The sequence below is a fragment of the Pelodiscus sinensis genome, chromosome 1 (assembly GCF_052426305.1).
Source record: "Pelodiscus sinensis isolate ZL-2025 chromosome 1, ASM5242630v1, whole genome shotgun sequence".
Classification (NCBI taxonomy): domain Eukaryota; kingdom Metazoa; phylum Chordata; order Testudines; family Trionychidae; genus Pelodiscus; species Pelodiscus sinensis.
In genome coordinates, this window is record NC_143052.1 from 176,510,762 (window position 1) to 176,538,758 (window position 27,997).

At 38.5% G+C, this 27,997-nt stretch overlaps 1 protein-coding gene across 3 annotated transcripts; it reads right to left on the reverse strand.

Moving 5' to 3' along the window:
• Window positions 1-27,970, reverse strand: LIPI (lipase I). Of its 3 annotated transcripts, XR_012897806.2 has the most exons (11): window positions 27,742-27,970; window positions 24,202-24,578; window positions 21,008-21,116; window positions 19,387-19,488; window positions 17,381-17,470; window positions 15,914-16,081; window positions 14,745-14,840; window positions 12,834-12,945; window positions 11,957-12,130; window positions 2,272-2,492; window positions 1-1,498 (listed from the first exon to the last, which is right to left on the reverse strand). XR_012897806.2 is itself a non-coding variant. In XM_006136930.5 (10 exons), exons 1-10 carry the CDS (start codon window positions 27,818-27,820, stop codon window positions 1,411-1,413), a joined length of 1,395 nt encoding a protein of 464 aa, XP_006136992.3. In that variant the 5' UTR covers window positions 27,821-27,964; the 3' UTR covers window positions 1-1,410. The 3 variants fall into 3 exon arrangements, 2 of the variants coding, with proteins under 2 accessions (XP_006136992.3, XP_075765948.2); XM_006136930.5 differs by lacking the exon at window positions 2,272-2,492 and having other exon boundaries at window positions 27,742-27,964; XM_075909833.2 differs by lacking the exons at window positions 2,272-2,492; window positions 17,381-17,470 and having other exon boundaries at window positions 27,742-27,967.
• Between the last annotated feature and the right edge of the window lie 27 nt (window positions 27,971-27,997).

Consider the following 27,997-nt stretch of genomic DNA (forward strand, 5'->3'; position numbering starts at 1 on the left):
TAAGCAAAATAATAAAAGTTATATTTTATGATTTAGTGAGTAAAATATTTCATTACAATATTTCAGAATTTAATGTCTTTCAAGCACTCTGAAAAACTGGAGCTACACAAATAATAGAAAAGGCAGCAGTTATATACAGGCATTCTTGAGTGTTACTGTCATGAGTACAACAGATGTGTAGGCAGATAGTCGTGTATATCCAGAGTTCTAGACTTATTTCATATCCCCCTGCAGTAAAATCTAGTTACTGTAGATACCATTCCTATTGCCACACAGTTTCTTCTTTATAAGCATATTCAAAGCTTCATAGATTCCAAGATTGTGTGATCTAGTATGACCTTCTGTATAACACAGGCCATAAGCAGACATCTCAATTTCTTCGTACCTGCATGTCAATTGCTTATCTATTCCCATTAATAGACAAACACTTTAAGCTCAGGTCTACAGTAGGACTTTTATTTTGAAATAGCGCCCTCTAGGTTGAATTTATAAGCGGAGCATCCACACTACCAAGTCTGTTATTTGGAAATAATGGGCCATGGAAATTGAAATCTGTACTCCTGCTTCTCATCAGGAGTAATGCTAATTCCAAAATAGATATTTCAAAATAACGGCAGTGTGGATGCTCCAGTGCCACTATTTTGAAATAATTGCTCCCCAGTGCTTTCTGGGGCTCTAAGTCTGAGGTAGCACATCCGCATTAATGGAGCCTGCCTCAGTCTAATTTCTATGCTTTCCTGTAGTATGGAGACGCTAGTTAGAATTTGTTAAATTGGGAGTTATTAAGCCAAAATTTGCTAATTTTGAAATAGTTTCCTAGTGCAGACTTCCTAGTGAAGACACTGGAGATGAAAGAAAATTGCTTTAAACAGCAAAATGATATATGTTTGTACAAATATGAACTATTTTTCTGGTTTCCATAAACAGAGATAGCAGATAATGAAATAAATTCAAATGACTATTTCAGTGAAAATAGGGCTCCAAAATTACACATAATTGTTCTCTGTATCACCTGTACAGCATATTGAGTTCACAGACAAATAATTATGTCTTAATATGAAAGATATAAAAAATAAATGTATAATACATGACAACCATCTGCCATGATCAGAGCAGATAGTTACATTTAATTCAATGGGCTCCTAGAAAATTCTTACTGCTTACAAACAATAGCTAATAGACCATAGTATGTGTTCTGCCATCATGCATTTGTTTTTAAAAATTTGACTAAATTGGTGGTTGTATTTCACTCTACCATAGCCCAAGAAAGCAATAAAGATTATCATTCTGACTTCAGAAACTGAGCCTGTTTTGCCTCATTTCCCTCCTCACTTCAGGTCTTGGTCCTAAGAGAGAATGAAACACACTATTTTCTATAAAAGGAAGCAAGTTAGTGGAGGCTCTCCCTTTTCACTTGTCCCTCTCTTGGCATGGAATAGGTTTGAAGATTGTTTCAATGTTTTCCAGAAGCACAAAATCATATCTGCACAGCTTCCACCTGCATGAATAGACAAGAGGAGAGAATATACTTTCAGTATAAAAAGATTTCCTATTTTAAATTCATGTTCAAAATACTGTATAATTAAGCCCTTAAGAAAATATGCTCAAAACTGAGGGAACAACTCTTTCTGTATCACTTTACTGCATGTTCCTTGGGTAATATGCTCCATGGTGTTGTGGGAAGGAGTGAGACTGTCCTATGAGTTAGACCAATAAAGATAGGCATTGTCATTCAGTCTGGGGTGGATTTAGTCTTTATTCAAACTGTCATCTTGAATGGACTGGCTCTGGCACAGGATAGACAATTCTTAGGAAACCAGCAGGGTTGAATATTTTGTTCCCCTGCCCACAGAGTATAAAGGTCTCTTTCTAGCTGGGGCTAGGCTAGTTAAGAGACATGTGTGATGTAATCCTTCCTTACCATTCTCCTAAGGAAGAGTTATGGTTGTTATAAGTGAATGAAGCAATGCAAAACTAAGTCATCCTCTTTCCTCCTGGTTCTTTTTGGCAATTTCTGCATATAGGATAAGTTTTTATAATAGGATTTTTTTTTGGAGGATGATATTAAGAAGAGGAAAAAATGTACAGCTTCTTTGGTTATTTCATTATTTAACATTTTTTTCCCCAGTCAAGTACACTTCCACCCACTTGTGAGTGAAGGGATGATTATACAGAACAGTGAATTTAGGCCTCAGTTGATAATCCCGAGGGAAGACAAATGAATAGATGTTATAGATGGAGTGGTTCCCTCTGATTTTATTAGAATCTAACCTCTTCTGAACTGTATTCTGCAGAATTTCACCCAGTCGTTTCTGCATCAAAGCCATATCTTCCAGTTGAGCTAAAGCATATTTTTTCATAATGCTTTAATTGTCTGTGGAACAGGAGAGAAGCGATGCCTGCATATTTCTTTTGGAGCCTCCAGCATCTAATCATCTAGAGAGCCTCACAAAAGACCTTCAAAGAGCTCCCAGCACAGCTTCCAGGTGAAGCTGCAAGAACAAATCATTATGTACAGCTTTATCAAGGTTTACTTTGTGTATACCTTGTATTAGACAGTGCTGTAATTGTAATGTACCTGCAGATAGTATGTACCTGCACACAGAAGTACAATGCTGGAACAAATGCTGGATTAAGAAAGTAATGTGTGATTATAGATGCTTTTTCCAATATGACCTGCCAATTCATAAATGGGATTTTTACCTGGTGAAGATACATTTCTTATCCAAGGGAGAGAAAACATTACACAGCTAATTCTGCAAGCTCCACTTCAGAGTTTGATCTCTTCATCAGAGAGATCAGGCAAGTGAAGAGTTCTGAAAAGTGGGTCTTACCCAAAGGGACACTGAGATCTACATACCATCTATGTGGATCATGTGGCAATCCAGGTGAGAACTGTCCCATCTATGATATACCCAGAACTACAAGACTACGTTTACACTGCAGCGCTATTTCAGGATATCCTGAAATACCAGAGGTATCCTGAAATCACTATTCTACATCTTTTGAGCGTATCCATTATTTCAAAATATAATGGGCTCGCTATTACGACATCCCTGCAAATCTCATTCTATGAGGAGTAAGGGGCATTTCAGAATAGCAATTTATTTCAAAATAAGTGCTCTGTAGACTTAATAAGCTATTTCAAAATAACATCAAAATAAGATATGCAATTTGTGTAGCTCAAATTGTGTATCTTATTTTGAACTATGGTGCAGTGTAGACACACCCCAATTGTCCCCTATTAGCATAGTGCCATGGATTTTTCACCCCTGCACCTATGCCCTTTTTAAATCTAATTTTTGCTGTATGAATATTTCAGACCTTTTAAATATTATCACTTTTGCTGGTTATGGCAGATTTATGTAATTATGTCTAGCTACATTAAGTGAATATGTGTAGTCACACTAATTAGATGTATTTATGGAATTACGATGAGCTCTTATGTAATTATAGCATATAAAGGCATCATAAAATCTGTACTAAAATTATTTTGAAATAATCAGTTTGACACAACAGACAGACACCTGGGAAAAAAGCCACTATAGTAGCTCAGAGTAGGGAGGTTAAATATCAGTTAGTTGAATAGTTAGTTGAATCGGTTAGTCCCCTGTGGTGGGGCTGGCAGCCAGTGCATTCCAGCCCTGCTCTCGGGGAGCCCCCTGCCACTCCACGCTGCTGCCTTTTTACCAGAGGCAGCAGCACGGGGTGCCAGGAGAGAGCTGGTCCATGAGGGGAGATCGATTAAAAACCAGCTCCCCTTTGCAGACCAGCTGACTGTCACCCTGCACTGCAACACGGGGTGCGGTCTGAGCTCTTGGACCTGGCACGAGCCGGAACTGAGCCGGGCTGCCTGCCTATCTAGCTCCTAATACACTTTAAATGCAGAGCCACAGAGAGGATAGGTCCCAGACCCAGCGCAAGCTGGGATTGAGCCAGGCTGCTGGCCAGCCTGATAAAAAATTACTTCCAGGGGGGCGGGGATGTTTGTAGTCTATTGCATTAACCAATAAGCTTTTGCATATCAGTTAATCGACTAGACTATAACATCCTTAGCTCAGAGCCCTCCCCATCCAATGTCACATTGGAGATATTTACTATAAGCAATTGCAGATGGGCAGCATGCATTCCCTGCCACTATAATTCAGCCAGAGCTGCAGGTCCTTTAAATCACCATCAGAGCCCCAGGCGGAGTGGGCTAGCCATCACAAAAGGGCTGGCTGGGGTAGGATAGCCCTAGTTCTGCCCCATATTCCCACAGATTCTATTTTTGTGGGGGCCCAGAGTCACACCCACACACACTTTACCTAGAGCTCGGCAGTTCTGGTGGAAGCACTGTTAATCCCCATCTTCTCCAATTTAACTACTTGCTTTACAGTCTACCACATCATCAATAGATAATGTTACTCCACCACCTTTATCTTCATTTCTGACTTTCCTGACCTGCACATTCCCTTCAATATCATTACTCCCATCATTACTATAATTCCATCATGTTTCTGTTATAATATTCTGCTTCCCTATAACACTTATATACCCCCTACACTTATTTCTAGTTCCTTCATTTTGTTACTCAGAGTATGTCTACACAGCAAGATTTTTTGGAATAAGTTTTTCTGGAAGATATCTTCCAGAAAAGCTTATTTCGAAATAGAGAGTTCACGCTACAGAGAAGCCTCAAAATTAGTCCAAGGCAGGCTTCCCTAATGTGGATGTGCTACCTCGACTTAGAGCCCCAGGAGGCACTGGGGAAGAATAACTTTAGAATGGCCTTGGTGAGGAGCTATTTCGAATAGCAGCAGTGGAGCATCTACACACACTCTCTTTCAAAAAAGCTTTTTTGGAAAAGGGTTTATTCCTCATGTAATGAGGTTTACTGCCATTGGAAAAAGCTGTCCGTTATTTCGACTTTCTGTTGAAATAACTCTATTGCAGTAGTATTGTTTTTCCGGAATAATGGCCGTTAATCTGGAAAAATAGTACAGTGTAGATGCTCCCTCAGTCACTTCGCATTGATGTACAGACACTTTAGTTGTCTCTTCTTAGAGTCACCCAGATACCCAGAGGTCACCAAATGAAATTAATAAGTAGCAGGTTTAAAATAAACATAAGGAAGTATTTCTTCATTCAATGAACAGTCAACAGTGGAACTCCTTGCCAGAGGATGTTGTGAAGACCAGGACTTTAATAGGGTTCAAAAAAGATTCCTGGAGATTAGGTCCATCAATGGCTATTAGCCAGGATGGGTAGGAATGGTGTCCCTAGCCTCTGTTTGTCAGAAGCTGGAAATGGATGACAAGGGTGGGATCACTTGATGATTCCTTATTACGTTCATTCCCTCTGTGTGCACCCATCATTGGCTACTGTCAGAAGACAAGGTACTGTGCTAGATAGACATATGGAGTTATACCTCTCTCATAGGACTAGAAGGGACCTTGAGAGGTCATTGAGTCCAGTCCCCTGCCCTCACAACAGGACCAAGTACCATTCCTGACAGATTTGCCCCAGATTCCTCAAGGATTGAACTCACAACCCTGGGTTTAGCAGGCCAATGCTCAAAACACTGAGCTATCCCTCCCCCCATCCTTTGCTCTAAGCCAGTACGGTCATTCTTATGTTCTTTGTCTAATTAGGTACAATCATTCTACTGCCAATAATACCAATGACACTATCTTTCCTCTGGATTCCTTTCTCTTGCTATCTGTTGTTCTTTTATCCATTGCTCTGTCCTCTTATTTGACTTTCCTCCTGCTCAATATTAGATTCAGGTATGGTGATTAAATGAATATCTCCCAACCATCTTCCCCAAATTCTTTTAATCGTTTATATCAGTTTCCAATCCCAGAAGTCTATTTTCCTTCCTACTCAAAAGGAATCCATTCCATGAGAACAGTACTCAGTCTGTGAATACCTCACAGTGGTTGAACATCCCAAAGTCCTCTTTATAACATCAGTATCCACTGTTGATCATCAGAATCTTGCCCCACCTTAGCTCTTCTCCTCTAGAAACAGGCAGATCCCCACTAAAAATCATTTGAATTATTGTGGATTCTTTTCTGCTCTCATTAGGATCCTCTTCAGCCTCAGGCCCACATGTGGTATCTTAAGGCCTGGCAGACAGCATACTTTTCTGTTCCATAAAACAATCACACACTCCCCTTACAAACTTCCACACAAACTCCCCTGTTTTCAGCTCTGTTTCTGGCTATTGTGCGTTGCAGCTTATGCACTGCTGACTGGCTGTTGAGATAAGTCCATTAATCAGGGCTCCACTGTGAGCAAAGGCTCTGCTTCTCTTACAGTACAGTGCCTCCTGTGAGTCTCTGCAAACAGAGGTCAAACTAAAAAGCAAGGAAGAAAGCAAGGAAGCTCTCAAGAACTCGCTCATTGCTTTTAAAGAACAGGAACTTGTGTACCTTTCCTTCCAACAGCTCTCCCCTCAAGTTCCCCTTTTTCCAACTTTGACGGCTGGTTTTTATGCCACTGGCTGCTTGGCTGCCTTTCTAGCCCCCCAATCACAGCTCTGCTGTGATCTAAAACTTTGCTTCTCTCACAACCAGGTGAGCCAACAGATTCATCAGACAGCTGAGCACGGTGGTGGTGGTGGGAGGCTTTGCACTCCTGGAAGGGTGGGGTCCCAGGCAGCAGCTGAGGGAGGGGGACATCTGGTCTTCAGTTCTGCCTGGACCATGCCCCATTTCCCTCAGTGTAAACCCTTAGAGCACCACCCAGCGCTCTGCAGCATGATGCACATGGCTCCAGCAGTGATTTAAAGGGCCCAGTGCTCCAACTGCCACCGCAGCCATAGTAGTGGCAGTCCAGGTCCCCCTTTGCCCTCCCGAGTCAGTGGGCCTACTCTGCCCCCTACCGCCCCCTGCATCCTGAAAACACTGCCCCATACCAACCTCTGCATCCTGAAAACAGAAAATAAATGAGCATGCAAGCTACAAGCTCTCTCTCAAGAGCTCATTGCCCTCCAAAGAACAGAGGCTTGTCTCTCTTCTCCTTCAACAGAGCTCTGTTCAAATGCCCCTGATTTCAGCTCTTGTGTTTGCTGGCTCCTGTTTTGACTCCTGTGTGCTTTTGGTTTCATTTTTTGGTGTTTTATCACAGTTGTTCACATTTCACTTAAAACACAAAATATTTCTGGAGGGTGGGGAAGGAGATGATATAATTCTCTCACTGTCCAGCTATATGCAACTGAAAACAGGATTGTATTGGATCCTAACATTAAAATAATGGTACAAGTGAAACTCAGAGGAAAATTAATGGGAGTTCCAAGCATGAACAAGAACATTAGAATGGCCATATTGGATCAGACCAGCTGTCCATTGAGCTGGTATTCCTGTCTTCTGACAGTAGCCAGTTCAGGGATCAGAATGGAAATGAAAGGAATAGGCAATTTGTCCAATGATCCATCTTCTATTCTCCAGTCCAGCTTCTGGCAATCCACAAATAAGAGTGCAAGGTAACACTGAGATTGGACAGTCTGTTTATGGTCTGCCGATTCTACCAGATTACTCAATAATTTAACAAAACTTGTTTTATGGTTGTTTTATTTACATAAATTTAGGTCTTATGGTTTCTCTCACTGTAAATGCTTTTAAAGTAAAATCATTCTAGCTCTTCTCAGAGTAAAATACCTGCTTCCTTCATGATACTAATTAGGCCTGGTCTACACAGTTTTTGAGCTGATATAATTATTTCAATTAGATGGGTTTTGGGTTTTTTTTACCAAAAGAGTCCTAGCAGTACAAGCCATGTGCAGGAACAGTTCGTTATGCTGCTATAAAGGTGCCTAATACCAATATAGCTTATCCTCTAAATGTATGGGGTTGGCTGTACCTGAATAAGCACCTTACCATCAATATGCTATCCACTTTAGGGAGCTGTACACCTTTAGCTATGCTGGTTTCAAGTAAGTATAGTTAAAGTGGTACAAAAGCTTTGCAGACAGTCATTTATGGTGCAACTACACTGCACCCAAAGGGCCAAATTAAATATGCAATTTGAGTTATGCAAATTGTAAATCTTATTTCAATCTAATTTCAAAATAAATCGCTATTCCAAAACATCCCTTAACCCTCATGGAACAAATTCCTGTTCCCCTCTAATTGGCTGAACGGAATGTGTCCACAGTTGGGCAATTCAGTGGGATTTTACATCGCTAGGACGTAACCCCACAAGTCCCCATTGCCCGGCGCTGCAAGCACTTCACCCACCCCTGCGTGCTTGGGCCCTTCGGCAGAGAGAAGAATTGCAGCTGCCTACGACCAGATTTTCACAGAATTGGCAGGAGGCAGCTGCCTGTGTGCATACGCCAGCTTGAACACGTGCCTCTATGTTTAGGCTTTGAAAACTGGACTCAGTGTAATTGACAGGTGCAGTGAGATTTACATCCTTGGAGATGGCAGGTGGTCAGTCCAGGAACTAACAGTATGGTGTAATCTTTCACCGCTAGGTCACTACTCCCTCCCATGTTCACCGCTAGGTCACTACTCCCTCCCATGCGTACACAGCATTCAGTCACTATAGTTCTTGCACTGATCCAAAATTAATTTATCAAAAATATCCCATGGTATTGCATAGATTTTTCTAGCCCCTACTTACAAAGCACCTGGGATAGCTACAATATTAGCTGACAGCAGCCTGTAAAGCTCTTTGCCTGAGGTTGGTCCCTCAGATGACATCGGAGATGCCTTTTACAAGTAAGTTGGCTGTGAAAGAAATAGTTGGGGTGATTTGCAAGAGCAAACCCTGTTGAAATGCCCAGAATGTTCCCATCTCTAGAACCTCCTTTGCTGATCTGTATAGATCTATTTGAAAGTGGATTGTTTAGCATACAGATTGCAAGAGAGATTCAAATCAAGCTTGATAATAAAGTGCACCCCAGTTGTGTGCAACAGACCAAACTCATTCAGAAATGTGGAGAGTTGCTGCAAAAAGCCCTTACATCACATTTGCATCTTTGCTTCTGTAAAGACCCAATCATGCAAGAGATATTGTGATGCGGGGCTCTAGTTATGGAGAAATGCAGGTGAGCATAGGCAATGAGGGCGGTTCACTTGTTTTTTCTTGATTTGTAAAAAAGATCTGATCTGCCTCATGTCCTTTTTATATGAATCTTGGAAATAGAATCTGAGGTAAATAGGATGAAGTTTAATGAAGTTTAATAAAGACAAATGCAAAGTGCTCCACTTAGGAAGGAACAATCAGTCTCACACACACAGAATGGGAAGCGACTGTCTAGGAAGGAGTCCTGCAGAAAGGAATCTAGGGGTCATAGTGGATCACAAGCTAAATATGAGTCAACAGTGTGACGCTATTGCAAAAAAAAAAAAAGCAAACATGATTCTGGGATGCATTAACAGGTGAGCAAGACACAAGTAGTCATTCTTCCACTCTAGTCTGTGCTGATTAGGCCTCAGCTGGAGTATTGTGTCCAGTTCTGGGCACCACATTTCAAGAAAGATGTGGAGAAATTGGAGAAGGTCCAGAGAAGAGCAACAAGAATGATTAAAGGTCTAGAGAACATGACCTATGAGGGAAGACTGTAAGAACTGGGCTTGTTTAATTTGGAAAAGAGAAGCCTGAGAAGGGACATGATAGCAGTTTTTCAAGTATCTAAAAGGGTGTTACTAGGAGGAGGGAGAAAAATTGTTCTTGGCCTCTGAGGATGGGACAAAAAGCAATGGGCTTACACTGCAGCAAGGAAGGTTTAGGTTGGACATTAGGAAAAACTTCCTAACTGTCAGAGTGGTTAAACACTGGAATAAATTGCCTAGGAAGGTTGTGGAATCTCCATCACTGGAGATATGTAAGAGCAGGTTAGACAGGCACCCATCAGGGATGGTCTGGACGGTTCTTGGTCCTGCCATGAGGGTAGGGTACTGGACTCGATGACCTCCTGAGGTCCCTTCCAGTTCTAGTGTTCTATGATTATTTCAAAATCTATTTCAAAATAACAGGCTGGTTCAAAAGACATGGAATAGCTATTTTGGGATACCAGAGGTATCCTGAAATAGCACTGCAGACTAGATGTACCCTTAGAAACAGAGCCACAGGAAATCCATAATGAAGAAAATAAGAATTATCTTGCTCATTCCATCCTCTCCTCTTCCTGAAAACCTCATCAAATGAAATCTTAATTGGGAATTTCATGGGACAGCCAGCACCTCAAAACCCTTTTTTTTTCTAGCCTGTTTCTTTGCTTGCATGATTTACATTTTGTCTTGCCATTTGCACACAGGAAATTACTTTCATCTGCAATCCCTATTATTCTTTGTATACAGTGCAAGATGTTGTTGACATATTTTATTCCACAAAGCTGCTGATGAAATAGAAAGTTGCAGTATTTGAGATAGCCATTGTTCTAATTGGCTGTATAAATCAGCATTTGTGCGGGAGGGATAACTCAGTGGTTTGATCATTGGCCTGCTAAACTCAAGATTGTGAGGTCAGTCCTTGAGGGGGCCATTTAGGGTTCTGGAGCAAATCTGTCAGAGATGGTACTTGGTCCTGCCATGAGGATAGGGGGCTGGACTTAATGACCTCTCAAGGTTCCTTCCAATTCTATGAGATAGATATATATTCTATAATCTGGTACTGAAAAAATTGTCTGGGAATCAGGAACTTTTGAGTTCGAGTAACATTTTCAGAAGTGCCTACGTTACTGAGTGGTAAGTAAAAATATCAATCTATGTTGTGCCATTTTGCTTCACAGTAACATTCTACAGCAGTGGGGAGCAACTTAAGCTAGTGAATGACCCTCCTTTATTTTAGTGGCTGCACGATTGTCATAACAGGATAGGGTAGTTTAACTAAGTGCGCTTGTGCACCTAGAATTTGCAGGGCATGTCAAATGACCTGTAGCAGCAGTTTGATAGGATGCAGAGATAGGGTTGCCAGATGGTTTCAACAAAAATACTGGACATACTTGACATTACATAACAATCTACATGACATCTTATTTAGAAAATACCAGACATTTATATTTTCTCAATTTGTTTCCCAAACATAAAGCTCAAATACTGGACTGTCCGGTTCAAAACTGGACACCTGGCAACCCTAGGGAGAGGAGGAGCCTGATTCTCATAAAGTTGTGTGTAATCAGCGCACACCTCACTTCTTGTTTCTCCCCTCTATACCATACCTTTTCACTCTGTCCAGTCCCCACCTGATACCAGAGGCTATTTTTCTCCCTCCTTCCCCTTCCCCCCGCCCCCCGTCCAGCCTCCCACCAGCCACCAGGGGCCTTTTCTCTCTCCCCAGTTTCTCTATGGACGATGGGGGCCTTTTCTCGCTCCCCAGCCACCTCCCCATTCACAGGGGGCCTTTTCTCTCCCCCCTGGTCACCCTCCTAGCTGCCAGGGGCCTTTTCTCTCGTCCCAGTCTCCACAGGGCAGCCAGGGTCCTTTTTTCTCCCCCCAGACACGCCAACCCCCTAGGAGCCTTTTCTCTTCTCCCCTCTGGTGCTGCAGCCAAGAGCCTCAGCCCTGCTGGCCATTCCCTTGGTGGTATGGCTGCCCCCAGTGGACACTCTGCAGGATAGCTCTCCCCTGTGAGCTTGCTGCCTCCAGTGGCCACTCTTAGCGTTGTATCCCTCCAAAATGCTTCTCCTTTTCTATGTTATGGAAAATAGTCCCATTCCTGGTGCCTCTCATTTTCCTGGCACAACCAAATCCTGACTTTGCTTTAAGTTAGGAATGTGGTGGTCCTAGCTCTTATTATTTAGGAGGAGTCTTTAAACAAATGGACTTGCAGACAGACACATAGACAGAAGCACAAATCTCTAATATACATATATACAGAGAGAGAGAGAGAGAGAGATATAGAGAGAGAGAGAGAGAGAGATGCATTATACCCAAATTTCCACAAACAGCCCAATATATAATTTTCCAGAAATGCCTCAATCAATCTAGTTTTCAAGTATCCCCTTTACCAAATAGCCACTTACCTTTCAGGATATGTAATAGATCTTAGCCTCATTCGGAGAATTCTGAGCTTATATTTTGGGCCTGTTAGAGTCCTTGTAGAAAAAGTCAAAGAAATTCTTGATATTTTTTCAAAATCCTCATAAAATCCAGCAAGGACACTGGCTTGTCTGTACTGCTGAAATGTAGCAGCCTCACTAAAGAGACAATATAATACATTATTATCTGTGTCAAATCCACTGTTATTAAAAATATTACTTTTGGTTAAGTTGTCTTGTGGTTAGGTTCAGAACTGGGAATCAGAAGATCTGGAGCCATATTCCCTGGTATATTCAGAAACTTTACACCACATTACAGGTGTGTCTAAACTAAACCCTTCTGCCGACAGAGAGATGCAAATCAAGCACTTCAAAAGTGCAAATGAGCATGGGATTTAAATATCCCAGGCTTCATTTGCATACTCACATTCCGGTGGTGTGCTGATCAAGCGCCCTTTCGAAAGTGAAAATAAAGTCTAGGCTCATTAAGTATGCAAATGAGGCACAGTGATATTTACCCCTTTGCCTCATTTTCATATTTTCTTGCGCAAGAGGGGGCAGTCTAGATGTAGCCTATATGTTAGTGGCATCCATTTTTATTTTAGATCTTCCAGTGAAAGGGAACATGATAAGTTACTGGATACAGTATGGCTTTTCATTTTTACCCAAAAGCAGAACAAATCTCAAATAATATTCTGCTATGCAAGACTGTCCTATATTTTACCCAACTCAGCACTTACAGTAACAGAACTTTTAATGGTTTTCTTCCTTTTTTTAATCTATCTCAGTAGATTCTGCTGAAAGCTAAGACAGCTTTAGATAAATAAAAAATACAAAACCTGTTGAGTAAAACATGACTTACCTATTCACTTTTGATTCTATTGTGTTTCCAGCATTATCTGTTATTTTAATTTTAATGAAACCTCTCCTAGTGCTTTTGTTCCATGTAATAAAATCCACAAAGTAGTTATACACTGCAAAACAGAAACAGAAAATAAGATTCAAAGGTTGAACTCATCGTCATAAATATAATTCCTGTTCTCTCCCTATTAAAATGACTCACTGGATAAGGTGATGACTCATTATCCATTTCTTCGGAATACTGGTTCCTTCATTCCTTCAGAGCTATGGGCATGTTTACACTAGGAAATGGTTTATAAATAAGTTGTAACAAAATAATAACTCCCAAAATAATTATTTCAAAATAAGCTTATTCCCCAAGAAAAGCAGGAGTTATTATTTCAAAATAACCAGCCCCTTATTTTGAAATAAAAGGCTTGGTAGTGTGGATGCTTTGCTTGTTTTTTTGAAATAAGGGGAATATATTTCCCTAGTATAGACATGCCCTAAGAGGCTACTAATTAAAAGTAGTTTCCATATGTTGGCGGTTTGGAATTATGTAAAGAAAGCTGATGGCTTTCACCAGTTCTTAGAAGAAAAAGGTCCTGTCACTGGCCTGGTCAACTCCTAAGCACTTCCTCACAGACTCACACTGCAATTGGGTCTTTTGGCCTTCTCTAGGCCAAAAGTGCTAGTATAGCCCATTACATCCCATATTACAAAATAAACATCACTATTAGTATGAAGAGTCTGATCCTGCATTCCATTACTCAACCAAAACTCTGTTCACTTCAGTGGGAGTTCTGCCTGACAAAGGAACCGGGGTCACTTTGTAACTGCCTTCTTTGCTGGCCGCCTCCACAGAGAGTGATTGACAATGTTGCAAAACCACCAAGTCACTTCTGGAAGGCCCATTTCCAGAAAATAGTTGAGATCCATTGTCAGAATGCTGGAGGACACTGGACTGCATTGCTTCTGCCAATACAGTACGTGTTGTGTGGATAATCAGAGGAAAAGAAACTATTTTGGGCTGTTATATTTTTTTCAGCACTAAAGTCAGTTACAACTATTTTGTATATTTTGTTTGCTCAAAAAACAAATCTCATTTTATATAAATGTTTGAAGTTTGTTTTCCCTATGTATGTCTTGTGTTTTTAGTTTGATCATCTCTTGTTTATTTCTTAGTTTCCTTTATTTGTTTCCTCAGTAATATTTTTCCTTTTCAAATTCCTAGGGATTAACATAGGCTTCACTCAGTCATTACTTTCCTGACTCATTTATTGATATAATTTCTCTGTTGGTTCTAGTTTATTAGTACTTTACTGTGCCAAGCTGGGCAGGGCTTCTTTTTTCCACCACGTGTGTTTTGCTTATAATATGAACAGTACAACCATGTACCTTTCCTTTCCCAACTAAGCAAGTTCTCTCACCCAGCCTCTCCTGTGTAACTAACCAGCCTAATTCTCTGACTTCACTTTCCCTCCTGACAGCCAATGTTCCCTCGAATTTTTCTATATATGTGCAGAATAAATTTTCATATGTGCACCAATATTAGAATCAAATGCTGCCAGCTGTGAGAGCTTTAGATATCTGTTAATCAGCTTGGTGGCATTTAAATTTCTCCTGGGTGACCGTCCAAGCACTCAGCCTACAGGGATCACAGCTTGACAGTCATGTTTCCCCATTATCCAAAGCAGCCACATTTCTTTCTCTTTCCAGTTCAGCTCACTCGTTGCTTACTATTCTGCCCAGATCATCCTGCTCCTTTCTCCATTCTATACACTGGCACTTAAACTGATAGTTTACATGCTTTTTACTGTAGTATAGGAACAGTGTTCAACATGTAATCAAGAACTTCATGTTTTCTGGATCAGTTTATAATCAATGACAAGTTTGGTAAGTGTAAAAAAGTAATAAATGGTCAGTCACTTACTGCAAAATGGTTTGTCGGCTGAAGTATCAAAATAAGCCTTCGTTTCTGGAGGGTCTTTTTGGATTAAATAGTTTTTCCACTTATCAGCATAATAACCTAAAATCCAAATTTTATAAATCCAACATGAAATTACTAAGAAAAATAGCAACAAATACAAAGGAGCAAATTACTGAAGGTTATACAATTTAACTTATTTGTGCAGTTTGGAAAAGAAAACTGATCTGGAAAATATAAAAATCATCCAACCAATCCAATAGATAATATATATCCTTTTGGTTTTTGGTAGGCCACTTAACATACTTTTCCTGCTATATTAAGGTCATAAAATTTGTCATTTTGGATTAGAGCAGGGGACCATCCTATCTAGTATCTTATTTCTAAAATGACCATTACCAACCGCTTCAGAGAATACAAGCAACCTTATGCTGAACAATAATGGAAAAGTTCCAGAGGTAAAGTTTCTTCCTATTCTTTCCATAAATTGGTTGGCTTATCACTGAATTATGAGGGTTAATATGCATCCTAAGAATGTTGTGGGGTGGGGAGGAGTTATCCCATGTAATGTATTTGTAGACATATTTTAACTTATAAATGTTTAATCCTCTTATACTCAATGTAAAAAAGTGTTTCTATTTTACCCATTTTTTAATTTGTTGCCAGTCAGTCTCATTGGTTGTCTCCTTATTCTTGTGCTATGAAAGAGGGTACATGGGTATGCCTGATTTAATGTCTTCACCATTCATATTTTGCATATTTCTATCATGACTCTCTTATTCATCTCCTCTCTAAATGAAACTGTCCCAATCTTTTTCATCTCTCCCTAACCTTATATTTCTACAAGATTCTAATTATTTTTTGTTTGCCATACTATTTCAGACTAGAAAATTTATATGGTTTTAACCCCTGCAATAAATCTAGAGGCCTCTAAAAAAGCAATCATAATATTAAAAATTAGGTTATTTTTAGATGCTAGGTATCTCTGCAAGCAAATCCCTTCCACAGTTCCTGTCAGTGTCTCCTATAACATTTACAGCAAGCTACAATATGGAGACAAAGCCTAAGCGATTCAAGAAACAGCTATTTTCAATGAAGAGACTGCAGGGAAAAATTCACAAATACATTATTCGTCCGTCCAACTTACAAAACAGATACCACCAAATAACTCTTACCCAGTATTGGACAGGACATTGGTTGAAAAGCTTCACAGTTGATACATTTTCCACTCTTGTAATTAAAGTATGAATCACAAGGGTAGGTTGTTATGTTGCAACTCTGTTGCAAGGAAGACAGGAACAGGAAAACAGATCTCTGATGGTCACATTTAAAATACTGAAATCCTTTCAATTCAAAAAGAAAAATGAAATATGAAAGGAATATGCATCAAATTTTTTGTTTCCAAAGAAAAAAAAATTAGCCACATAACAAAATAATCATTGCTAATGACTAAATTATTCCCTACTGTTCAGGGTTTTGCCTTTTTGAAAAAAATTAGACGGAGAAGAAGGTTGGCTTATGGCTCATTTGGCTACCAGCTTTCAGCAATGGAGAGTGGATTTATATCTATCCAAATAAAAGATGAGGAATTAATGAGGAGCTAGTAGAGTATACAGTTGCAAAATAAAGGGACAGTGTACATAGAAAAAGTATTGTACTAAGCTCTCCTTCAAAATGTAGATGTACTGGAATTAAACATGGGCCCAAGTTAAAAGGGGTCACATTGCCCTTCCCATGGAAGGGAGCTCAGGGAGAGAGACCTTGTGGGAACATCTCATCCAAATCCCCTCATGCTGTTCTTATGGAAGTCAAGTTCCCTTCTCCCCACAAATTAGTCTGTAAGATCTTTCTATAACACTGCAGATACCGGGGAATCCTAAGGGATTCTCAAGCATCCATGGTCATCCATACAGGTCATTCATAGCAGTTCCAGTCCCCTGTGGTCCCACATATCCTTAACAATGGGACTCTGCTACTAGGAACTCTCCCTGGTCACAGCTACCTAAGGAACATCCCCTCTGCAAAAGCTGTCTTCAGAAAGGCAATAAAGCAATAATAGAAACGGCAATAATAGAAAAAGAAGGGAGAAGAAAGAAAAAAATGGACCTGTCAATTGTAGTGCAGGTGCTTATGAGGCTAAATGAGTGGGCTGGAAGTGCCCCATAATTAGCTTTAGATGTCACTGACATGTTAAATGTAAGGAAGACTCGTTTTATAATGGCCCATCCACAAAATTTTATAATAATCTAATCTAATCTATCTAAGGTGCTACAGGATTATTCATTTTTCAAGTTACATGGTAACCCTAACATGGTAACCCTATTGTCTATACTGTAAGTAATAAGATACTCCTGGTGTTTTGGTCTGAGATGTGAGATGCCTCTTCTATCTGAACAGAGGGAGCTTTTTTGGGGAGGGGGGAGGGGAGTCAAAATCTAGGTAGCAGTATGTGAGGACTAATTCTGATCTGTGCAATAGCAGAGTGGAAAAGAACAAGAATATGTTTGGCTCAGCCATCCCAACAGTTCTATACATGCAAACTTCATGGAGTTCACTTTTGTCTAGCCAAACCTTAGCTGATTAACTACAGACATCTTCTGCCCTCCTCTTTTCTGAATTAAAATGAACATGTTTCTATTTACCACCAAACACTGTTTGTGGACAGCCAGGCTGATCTGTTCCTCCATTTGGATAGAAATCGATATTTCCTAGAGGTTTCCTGTAGCCTAGAGCTAAAGTAAAAACATTTGGGGTAATAAAGTACATCAAGCAAATTTTCAAATGAAGAATCTATAATTACACAAGAATGTTTAATAAGTCTTAGCAGTAAATAGTTTCTGAAGTAATTTTTTCTGATGTTCTGTTTATAGCACCTATTCAGATAAATAGAATATGTTTTTCTTTTCCTAGTTGCACTTTTTTTCTTTTAATCATGTTTTTTTCTTTAAAAACAAAAGTAAATATATGCAAAAATCAATCAGTGGACTGTATTCTAACCAGATATTTGCACTGCAATGAAAGAAGAATAGAGCCCTACATTTATATACTGTTTGTGGCTGGGATTTTAATTGTATAAACATCAGGACATTCAGAGTTTTGGGTCTTCTCAGCAATCAAAATTCTGCATCCATGTTAGTTTAATTAGGGTATTTCTTTCTATGCTCAAAACACTGAGGTCTGAAGCAATCTAGGAGCCTACAATACAATATAGTAGAATGGAAAAGAATTCTGACTGATTTTAGTGAGCTTTGGATTAGGTTAATATACATTAAAAACGTACAATAAAACCTCAGAGCTATGAACACCAGAATTCTGAACCGACCAATCAATCACACACCTCATTTGTAAGTGAAAGTATGCAGTCTTTTTTTGAGACCCCCCCAAAAAAACCTCAATTCAGTGCAGTGCTGTGTTAAAAGTAAACTACGAAAAATATAAAGGGAATATTTGAAACAAAAGATTTGATATGGTAAGGAAACTGTTTCTTTGCCTGTTTCATTTAAATTAAGGTGGTTAAAAGCAGCACTTTTCTGTATAGTAAAGGTTCAAAGCTGTATTAAGTCAAAGGTCAGTTGTAAACTTTTGAAAGAACAACCATAACGTTTTGTTCAAAGTTCTGGACAGTTCAGAGTTTAAATAACCTTCATTCCTGAGTTGTTCATAATTCTGAGGTTCTAATATACTTACTGGCTACATCTAGACTGGCATGATTTTCCGCAAATGCTTTCAACAGAAAAGTTTTCCGTTAAAAGCATTTGCAGAAAAGAGCGTCTAGATTGGCATGGACGCTTTTCCGCAAAAGCAATTTTGCGCAAAAGCATCCGTGGCCAATTTCGCAAAAGCTTTGCGCAAAAGGACTTTTGCCCGAATGGGAGCAGCATAGTTTTTCCACAAGAAGCACTGATTGCAGACAGTAGGAAGTCAGTGTTCTTGTGGAAATTCAAGCGGCCAGTGTAGATAGTGTAGACAGCTGGCAAGTTTTTCTGCAAAAGCAGTCTAGACACAGCCATTCATTTTACTGAATTTAGTATCTTTAAAACACCTTGACTTGGGAAATTGATTGTTTTATATGCCTTCATCTGTAAATCGGTAAATGAATGTTAACAGTTAATATTATTATTACTAAGAGACTCTATTGTAATACATAGGATCAAAGGAGATAGATGAGAGATTTTTTGTGCTCTTAAAAATCATTGGAACTAATTTTAATTTGGCAGAATTACAGTGCTGTGGAAATCCTGACTGACTTTCTTATTTTTGCATTATAAAAATCTTGATTTCATTATTACTCTAATAGGTTCTGCTCAGGATTCTCCATAATGGCTCTAAATCCATCCTCAGTTAAAATCCATTCTCCAAAAAAGTTAACCAAACCCCAGAGGCTCAACAGCAGAAGCACTGCTCTGCCGCATAGTGACGTGCCCATGGAGAGTTATTTCATGCCAATGAAGTCAGTGGGCAAAACTCCTATTGAATAAAATGGGACCAGTCCCCTAGATAACAACAACTCAGAACGGCTCCTGTTTATCAGTATGTACAAGAGCAACATTACTTAGATGCACCTAATTGACTTTCTTCCCTTTTTCTTTCCTACTCCTGCATTCCAGTTTGTCCATTTCCCCCTAAACTCAACAAGCTATGTCATTACCATCTATATCACTATGAATAACATCAACAAATAGTGCGTCTGTAGGATCCAATCTCTCATTTGGTGGCTTCCCAGTGAATGAGGGGCCAGCTGGGTCAAGACCTGAAAGAAAAGAAGACTCATGAGGGCATTATTTTTCAAGGGTTCTATTTCAATAATAATTTTTATATCTGCAGCAGACATGTTTGAATAGATGTCCTTATCATCTACTGTAACACAAAGTTTATACCTAAAGGCTCATCCCTTTCTGGGTTTGTCCATATTAATATATTAACATTATGATAAAGCAATACAGCTCAAGCCATTGCTCCAGACTTAATTGTTCTTAGGGTTCCTACTACAAGACTGATTGATCCACATGCTAGGGTATGTCTACACTGCACACTATTTTAAAATAACTAGCGCTATTCCGAAATAACTTGATCTGTGTCTACACAGCAGGGAGTTATTTTGAAATAGTGTCAAACTACTGTCAAGCTGGAGGACTTCTAACTCCAACTTCTGTAACCCTCATTGTATGAGGAACAAGGTAAGTCGGAGGAAGAGTGCTCTATTTTGAAATAAGTGCTGTGTAGATGCTCCCTATTTATTTCAAAATAAGCTATGCAATTGACATAGCTCAATTTGCATAGCTTATTTTGAGTTAATCCCTGCAGTGTAGACACAGCCCTAGATTCTCTCTACCAAAGAATGAGTCCCACCTCCCTTTTATCTAGGTGAGTAACAAGCCACCTACATCATGGTGCTGAGTTAGCAGAATTGCTTTATTCTTTTGCAACAAAAAACAATGTCTGCTATGTGAGTGGGGTATTTCAGGAAAAAAACAGCCAGACTGAAATCAAAAAGACATGGTATGACATTTGCCTAGCTCCAAATTATCCAGTTATAGGTTTGTGTTGAAATTATCTGAAATTTGTAGATACGCATAGTTTTATTGCAAAATTGGATGAAACTGATCAGGTTTCAACTGGGTTTTTATTTTAAACTTAGTATTTGTGAGTATAAAAAAAATCAGAGAATGAACTGTGAACACACAAGGACCAAAATGGAAGAAGCTGGTTTCTTGAAGCTCGGTGAAGTAAATGACTTATCTTTGTTCATCTCTGCCACAGATCTCTCAAATGTAGGATCTTCATCCTGTATTTTTATGCACCCATATTCCACTGGTTTTAACATGTATCCAAACCTCCCATTGAAATTAACAGAACTTCTGAGAAGCATGGCCTCAAAATGTAAGTCCATATTTAAGCTTCTCTAAAGCAGGTGACCTGATTAGGGAGCGTGTTAAGAACTTGCCATTGCTATTTAGGATTTTAACTGTTGTCAAGTAGGTTTGAACATTTTGGCCATAATATTTTCCAGAGTAACTTAAATCCTAGGCAGAATTTTTGTAGTGAACTTAAAAAAATAATAATGCAATACACTGTTTATGTTATATTAGCTCAAATTAATCTCTGGATTTATATCAAAGTTGCATTTGATTCATTATCATAATCATGCTAAGTAATTTAATTGTGACATATTTGTTGATATTTCAACACTGGCATCGTGTGTTATGCAGCTAACTCAGACAATGGTGGAAGTTACACTCAAAGGGGGGTGGCAGGTTTAAATGTCTTACCTGTAATTCTGCCAAGTTTACCATTATACATCTGTCCAACAAATCCAGCTATATGAGCCCCAAGGCTAACTCCAATCATATAAATAGAGTCAAGGGAGGCTCCATGTGCCTGCCAGTAAAAAAAAAAAAAAAAAGCAGCTTGATCATGGGTTATAGAAATGTTAACCATATGGTTTACAATATGGTTAGTTGAATAGACTTCAATAAACTAAGTTTTACTCTTTAGTTTTCCTTGAAAGTTTAGGTTTTATTTCTAATTAAAAATGATGGATTTTACATTTCTTTTTATTAAACTTTCTGTGTTAGTTTACTGTACAATAATAAAAATGTATGAAGGAGACTGGTAACATTTCTTCCAGGCTATGTCATTGATTTTTTTTTTTTTTTTAAGAAGAAGAGACAGAGTTGTATCAGATTCTAGAAAAGTGAATTCCAAAACCATCTACTAAAAGCAACCCTGATCTCACCCCTCCAATACAGTTTAAAAATATACCAAAATCATACTTTGATATCACATGGCCAGTTTTGCAAGACTATCAAGCCTATGTCTGTAGGAACACTTGAGAAGAGGCAATGCTTACCATGTGCAGTAAGCAGTAAGAGACTCTTTTTGTAAGCTAATAAAGGACTCCAAGACAATATAAAAAAAAGGATAGGCAGTAAGAGAGAGAATGTCATATTGCCTCTATATAAAACCATGGTATACCCACATCTTGAATACTGCATACAGATGTTGTCACCTCATCTCCAAAAAGATATATTGGCATTTGAAAAGGTTCAGAAAAGGGCAACAAAAAATGATTAGGAGTTTGAAACAGGTCCAATATGAAGATTAAAAAAAGACATGGTATTTTCAGCTTAGAAAGGAGGAGACTAAGGGTACGTCTAGACTACATCTTTTTTCAAAAGAGGGAATGCAAATGAAGCCGCGATTTGCATACCCTTTTCCGATCCCTTTTTTGAAAGAGCTTTAAAAAAATGCAGTCTAGATGTAATTCTTTCGAAACAGACCCCCTTTTTTGAAAGAGCCCTTCTGCCTTAAAGAACGAGGTTAACAGGGTTCTTTCGAAAAAGGGTGTTTTTTTTTAAAGAACCATGTCTAAACCACGTCTAGACTGAGGAGTTTTTTTTTTCCAAAAGAATCTCTTTAGAAAAAGGGATTGGAAGAGAGTATGCAAATGAAGCGCAAGAAGTTGCAAATTGCAGCTTCATTTGCATTCCCTCTTTTGAAGGAAGGTGTAGTCTAGACACAGCCGAAGGGGGGATATGATAGAAGTTTATAAAATCATGACTGGTGTGGAAAAAGTGAATAAGGAAAAGTTATTTATTTATTTATTCCCACAATATAAGAATTAGGGGTCACCAAATGAAATTAATAGGCATCAGGTTTAAAACAAACAAAAGGAAGTTTTTCTTCACTCAACACAGTCCACCTGTGGAACTCCTTGCCAGAGGATGTGATGAAGAGTAGGACTTTAACAGGGTTAAAAAAAGAGCTAGATAGATTCATGGAGGTTAGGTCCATCAATGGCTATTAGCCAAGATGCATAGGAATGGTGTCCCTAGCCTCTGTTTGTCTGGGAATGGGTGATAGGAGAGTGATCACATGAGGATTACCTGTTGTATTCCTTACCTGTGGGGCATCTGGTATTGGCCACTGTCGGCAGAAAGGATACTGGGCTAGATGAACCATTGGTCTAACCCAGTATAGCCATTCTTATGAGGAGATCTAGAGCCTTCAAGATCACAGGATTGCGAACGTCTCTCAGTCACTCCTAGAGGTATGTAGCAAGTAGATATCTCATAGGGGCAGAGCAAGATCTGCTCTCCATGCATGTGGTACAGCCACTCTTCCAGTAGGTAGCCTACTTGCTCACTGTAAGTGGCAAGTAGTAGCCCATAAGGGTGCTGGGACTATGCATTATGTAGTTCTGTTTACTCCAGTATGGGACTGCAGGACATTCTAATAATGTCAGTTTTCCACCATATTTTATAAATTAGCAAGTACACCCCAATCGGCACCAGAGGCCATGCTACTGTGTGCCATACTTTCTGTCCACTCTTCTTACCAACTGCCCCCAATCCCACTTTCTTTCTCTGTTAAAATCTTTGCAGACATTTTGACACAGATACTTAAACTTTCTGAAAAAGCTCAAGATGGAAAGTAATGGAGATGGAAGAATTTCAAACGGATAATTGAACAAAATTTCAAACATATAATTGAATGGATAATTGAATAAATAGTCTTTAAATTATTTTTGTCCATTTCATTAAGGACTTGATACAAAACCTAGTGAAGTCCATGGTTGTACCTTTCCACTGACTTTGTAAGTTTTGGCTCAGCCTCTTATTCATTAATGATTTTTTTAGCTGCACCTTTTAGCACTAGGAAGTATATAAAAAGTTTTTGTACTATGGAAAACTGTTTTTAACAGCCTTATATCAATTATTTCTGATAAACCTTCCTTATACGCAAGACCATCCATGGGGGGAGGGAAGCGAGAAAGGAGGGCAATTGTCCTGGGCCTAGAGATTTAAAAGGGCCTGGGCTCTGGGCCCTCATGGCTGCTACTGCAATAGCAGGGCAAATGGAACCCCAAGCCCTTTAAATCACTGCTGGAGTCTCACATGTTGTGGTCTAGGCAGTGCTGTAGGCTAGCTACCATAGCTCTGCCCCTTCCACTCAAGGACACCCCTCTTCCCGGGTGTCCAGAGCCAAACTCCCCCCCCCCCCCCACGCACAAATGCACACATTGCCTAGGGCCTGATGAAGTCTGTCACAAGCCCTGCTTCTAACTAATCTTAATAAGTGGGCTTTCTTTGTGCCTCGTTTAGTACTTAATGTAATGGTGTAGTTTGGCATATCCTTCACTTTCTCCTCTGAGATAGCAGTTTTTTGCTTAATGCAGCTGAAACTCCTCACTGGCACAGGGAATCAAACACTATGTCGATCCTATTAAAATAAAATGTCCAAACTGCTTTTTACATCAATGGGAGCAGATGTGAGAACAAGGATAGGCATGTGATGTAGTAACTGCATGCAGTCACTAATGTAACCATTTTGGTACAGACATTTCAAAATATAGTATTTATTGTATTCTTTTTGATACCACTATATTTCAAAAATATATTTTTTTGCCACACTAAGTTATAATATTTTAAATAATTTACCTACAGGGTAAAGTCTACCTTACCAACATCTGGTCAATCCATTTCTTCAATATGTCTGCAACCGTTTTAGTTTTCTGGACAGCAGTAAAATAATTTAGAGTTGTAGCACCCTTGTTCCAATCTACTATAATGAGGTTAAGGTCCTCTACAGACAGGAGAAGCTCTTTTATTTCACTCAGCCAAACTGGTGTAGAGCCTGTTGGTCTGTAGCCATGTATTATAAAGACAGTTTTCTTGGTCACATCCAGATGTGTAGAATCAGTTGAATTATATTCACTGAGACTCTCGGAACAGTTTTGATTTTTCCTTGTATACAGCAGCAGTTTCACTATTAGATCTGTCCCAGTTATAGCACTTTGTATGCTAAGATCTGTGAACTCCTGACATTTTTGTTCCGTATCTGAAAAATATAAAAATATTAGATAATTGTTTGATCTGGTAAACTATGGAAAAACTATTCTTTTACCACTGTCTTTCTCTAGTTGTCTACAAAGGGTGGACCAGGGGGACGCAGAGCGGATTTTCTCAGCAGACACCTCAGCTTGAGAATAAAGGACTGAGGGAAGTGAGGTGTGGGAGAATAAAACTGAGCTCTGGAGAAATGTTTGGCTAGAGTTTCCCCTACAATATGAACCAGTTCTGACTTACATACAAATTCAACTTAAGAACAAACCTACAGTCCCTATCTTGTACGTAACCCGGGGACTGCCTGTATACATTTCTTCTGGAAAGTTAAAGTCGGATGAGAAATAGTAACTACTCTGTTCCTAAATGGTTGTTTTTCATGTAAGCTTGTTATTTAAACTAAACTTTCAGTTTACTGAAGATTCTATAAATAGGCAAAAAACAAACAAGAATCTGGCAGAGACTGGAAGAAAAGCTTTCACATTTCTCTGGAAGCAAGGGGCAATGAAGAGAAAGTGAACGTGCTTAAAACCTCCACACAGCTACAGATGGCAGATCTAGAAGAATTGAATATCCACAATACATTGAGGTGGAAGCATGAAGAGGATTACAAATTTACTGATGAAGATAGGGTTATTTTTTTAAAACCTCAGGAATACTTGTGATCAACATAAGAATGGAAAGGTGCTTTATACTGTTTTAATCAAGAAACAAGCTGACAAGTGAGATCACTGAATGTTATGTTTGAAATCCACATAACCAAAATAAATCATGTGAATTTGAGCAATTAACAGAGGGAATAATTAGAGGCCAAATTATTTGTGAAATAATTGATAACATGACCAAAGCAAGGTTACTGCAAGAAATGGAGTTCACATTCAAAAGAATAGTGGGTATATGCAGGGCTAATGAAAACGAAACTGAAGTGACAGAGCAGTGTTACAAAAAGTTCTGAGTCTTCCTGCTCTTTATTATCTGGAATGAAACAAAACCTCTCTGGACTCATTTATTCAGTCACCACATTAGAGAGTACTTAACTTTAATTATTACATAATCAGAATATAGTATTCCTGACATTTTAAATTCAATACCAGTCTTCTCTGAATAAAAATGTTTAATGTTTTATTTTTAAGTAATTTGAAGTTGTTATTTTTTGAGTTCCATCCTGCTAGACTAATATGACTCAGTAAATCATAATATTGATAAAAGTTGACAAGTCTGGATGTAATCTTTAAGGGTATGTCTACATTTGCCCCCTAGTTTAAACTAGGGAGGCAAATGAAGCATACTGAAGTTGTCAATGAAGCGCGGGATTTAAATACCCCGCGCTTCATTAGCATATTCGCGGCCGGTCGCCATTTTAAAATGCCGGTAGCCCGAATTAACTCGCCGCGTGTAGACGCGGTAGTCCGATCCAAAACCCTTCCCTCAAATTAACTGTTACTCCTCGTGCAATGAGGAGTATTTAAATCCTGTGCTTCATTAGCAACTTCAGTATGTTTCATTTGCCTTCCTACTTCGAACTAGGGGGCAAGTGTAGACATACCCTAATAGACTGGTATATAGTGAGTCTTAGTAAAGTGAGGAAATCTGAAATCTAAGAACAGTTCTGTTTGAGATGCAATTATTTTGATCTTCATTCTAACAACATCAAAAGGTCCAATTAAATGTCTTACACTGGGAAGATTCTGAAATGTTATCATCTGTGAAATTTAATTTCTGTGTTCAAATCATAACTTAATGTTAGGTAAGGTGAGAAAACTAAAATAGAAATTCTCACACATGCCACTCACATACCCACAACTACATTTTGGAGACTTTTCAGATAAAAAAAATACTTAGAATGTGAATCTAATTGCATTTTCAATATTCAGATACAGATAAACTGTACATTTTTTCTGAGTTCAGAATGAAACTGCTGTTCCCCATCTAGAAAATCCACATTTTATCTATCTTATAATTAGATAAAATTATTATTACAGTGTATTTCTCAAACTCCTGTAGTGAATTACACAGAGATACCTTAAATATTGAAATGTTCCTTGATATTAATGGGACTATTTTGATTTCTATTTATGAAGCTCAATTTTCCTCTCACTTACATCAGTGCAAATCAGGAATAATTCCATTCAAGTCAATGGAATTACATAAGAATAAAAAACAATGTAAGATCAGATTCAGATCAATGGAAACACAAAAGCCTATTCTTTAGGAAATAACAAAGATAAGTGAAACCTATTAGCTGGAAAGCATGTTACATAAAAGGAAACCATATATCAAATGCTTACTTTCAGGTATCACATAAGAATAAAAGGTGTTCACTGAAAAGTAAATTCGGGAAAAAGGACAAAGTATCTGCTTTGGACACTTCTGCATACTTTATATTGTGCAATTATTGGGTTATTATTCTCAAACTCAAATGGATTTGAAATGTTTACATATAATTTGAAACTGTTCAGCAATAAATCACAGAGCAGACCAGAAGCTTTGCAAATTCTATTTCACCCATTTTTGAGGCAACATTTATTAGTTTGTATAATTAATATTGCTTTTTTATACACTATCATGAGACTTCTCAAATATGCACTTTTAGCAGATGAGAAAATTATAAATATCACTTAGGCAATTGTATTTACTCCAGTAAATATATATCACTTCACCCTTTTCTGCTTAAATTTGTAAAATTTCTTTCATATTTATCTTCATTTAGAGGTTTTTGACACGAGGGCAGAGAGAACCATACATAAAGACACATTTTGTTGGCAGGAGTTTAATAAGTAAATTATACTCTATATAACAAAAAATACTAACCCATGAATTTTTAAAATATACTTTGAAAGTCTTCATAATTAGTAAATGAATGCTGAATAATCTCAGATTATATTTAAAACTATTTTGCAAAATCTATTTTATGTACTTCCACAATTCAAAGCACACATGCCTTTTAGTTTGTGTACAAAAATGCAGGAGATAAGGTATCATGTTTTTTCTTTATTTACCTTACACTGAAAATCTTTGTCCTAATTTCTGATCAGTCATGGTCACCTGACTGTTTGTTACATTAACCAAGATTTAATCTTCATGTCATTTTGCAGTTAGAAAAGTTAATTTCCTCTGCTTGGAAAAAAGTCAAAAAAAACTTTTAGTGGCTCTCTTACCTGATCTTACCCAACACGTCAAGCAGATGAACAGAAGTAGCTTCAACATATGGAAATGGTAAAAAGCAAGAAGTAACATACACAACTAAATGGATATTTGAATATTTCCTTTCAAAGTACTAGCTTTCAGTTAGTACTATCTTTTAGCTAATTGTTAGACGTCAGTGATAAAACAGGTGAAGTAAGAAGAAGGAAGTTACTTTGCATAGGGCAAAAACCAATGTTCAGGCTTTTGCAATTCATGACTCCTCCTGTT

Bases quoted from the DNA above. Each gene is read 5' to 3' on its own strand.
- LIPI (XM_006136930.5), bottom strand. From the start codon at position 27,820: ATGTTACTTCTTGCTTTTTACCATTTCCATATGTTGAAGCTACTTCTG. The intron at 17,471-19,386 runs GTAATGACATAG...TTTTTACTTTAG, and splicing joins TATTCATAGTGATATAGATG to CTCTAGGCTACAGGAAACCT. The intron at 12,131-12,833 runs GTAAGTCATGTT...TTGTCTCTTTAG, and splicing joins ATAGAATCAAAAGTGAATAG to TGAGGCTGCTACATTTCAGC.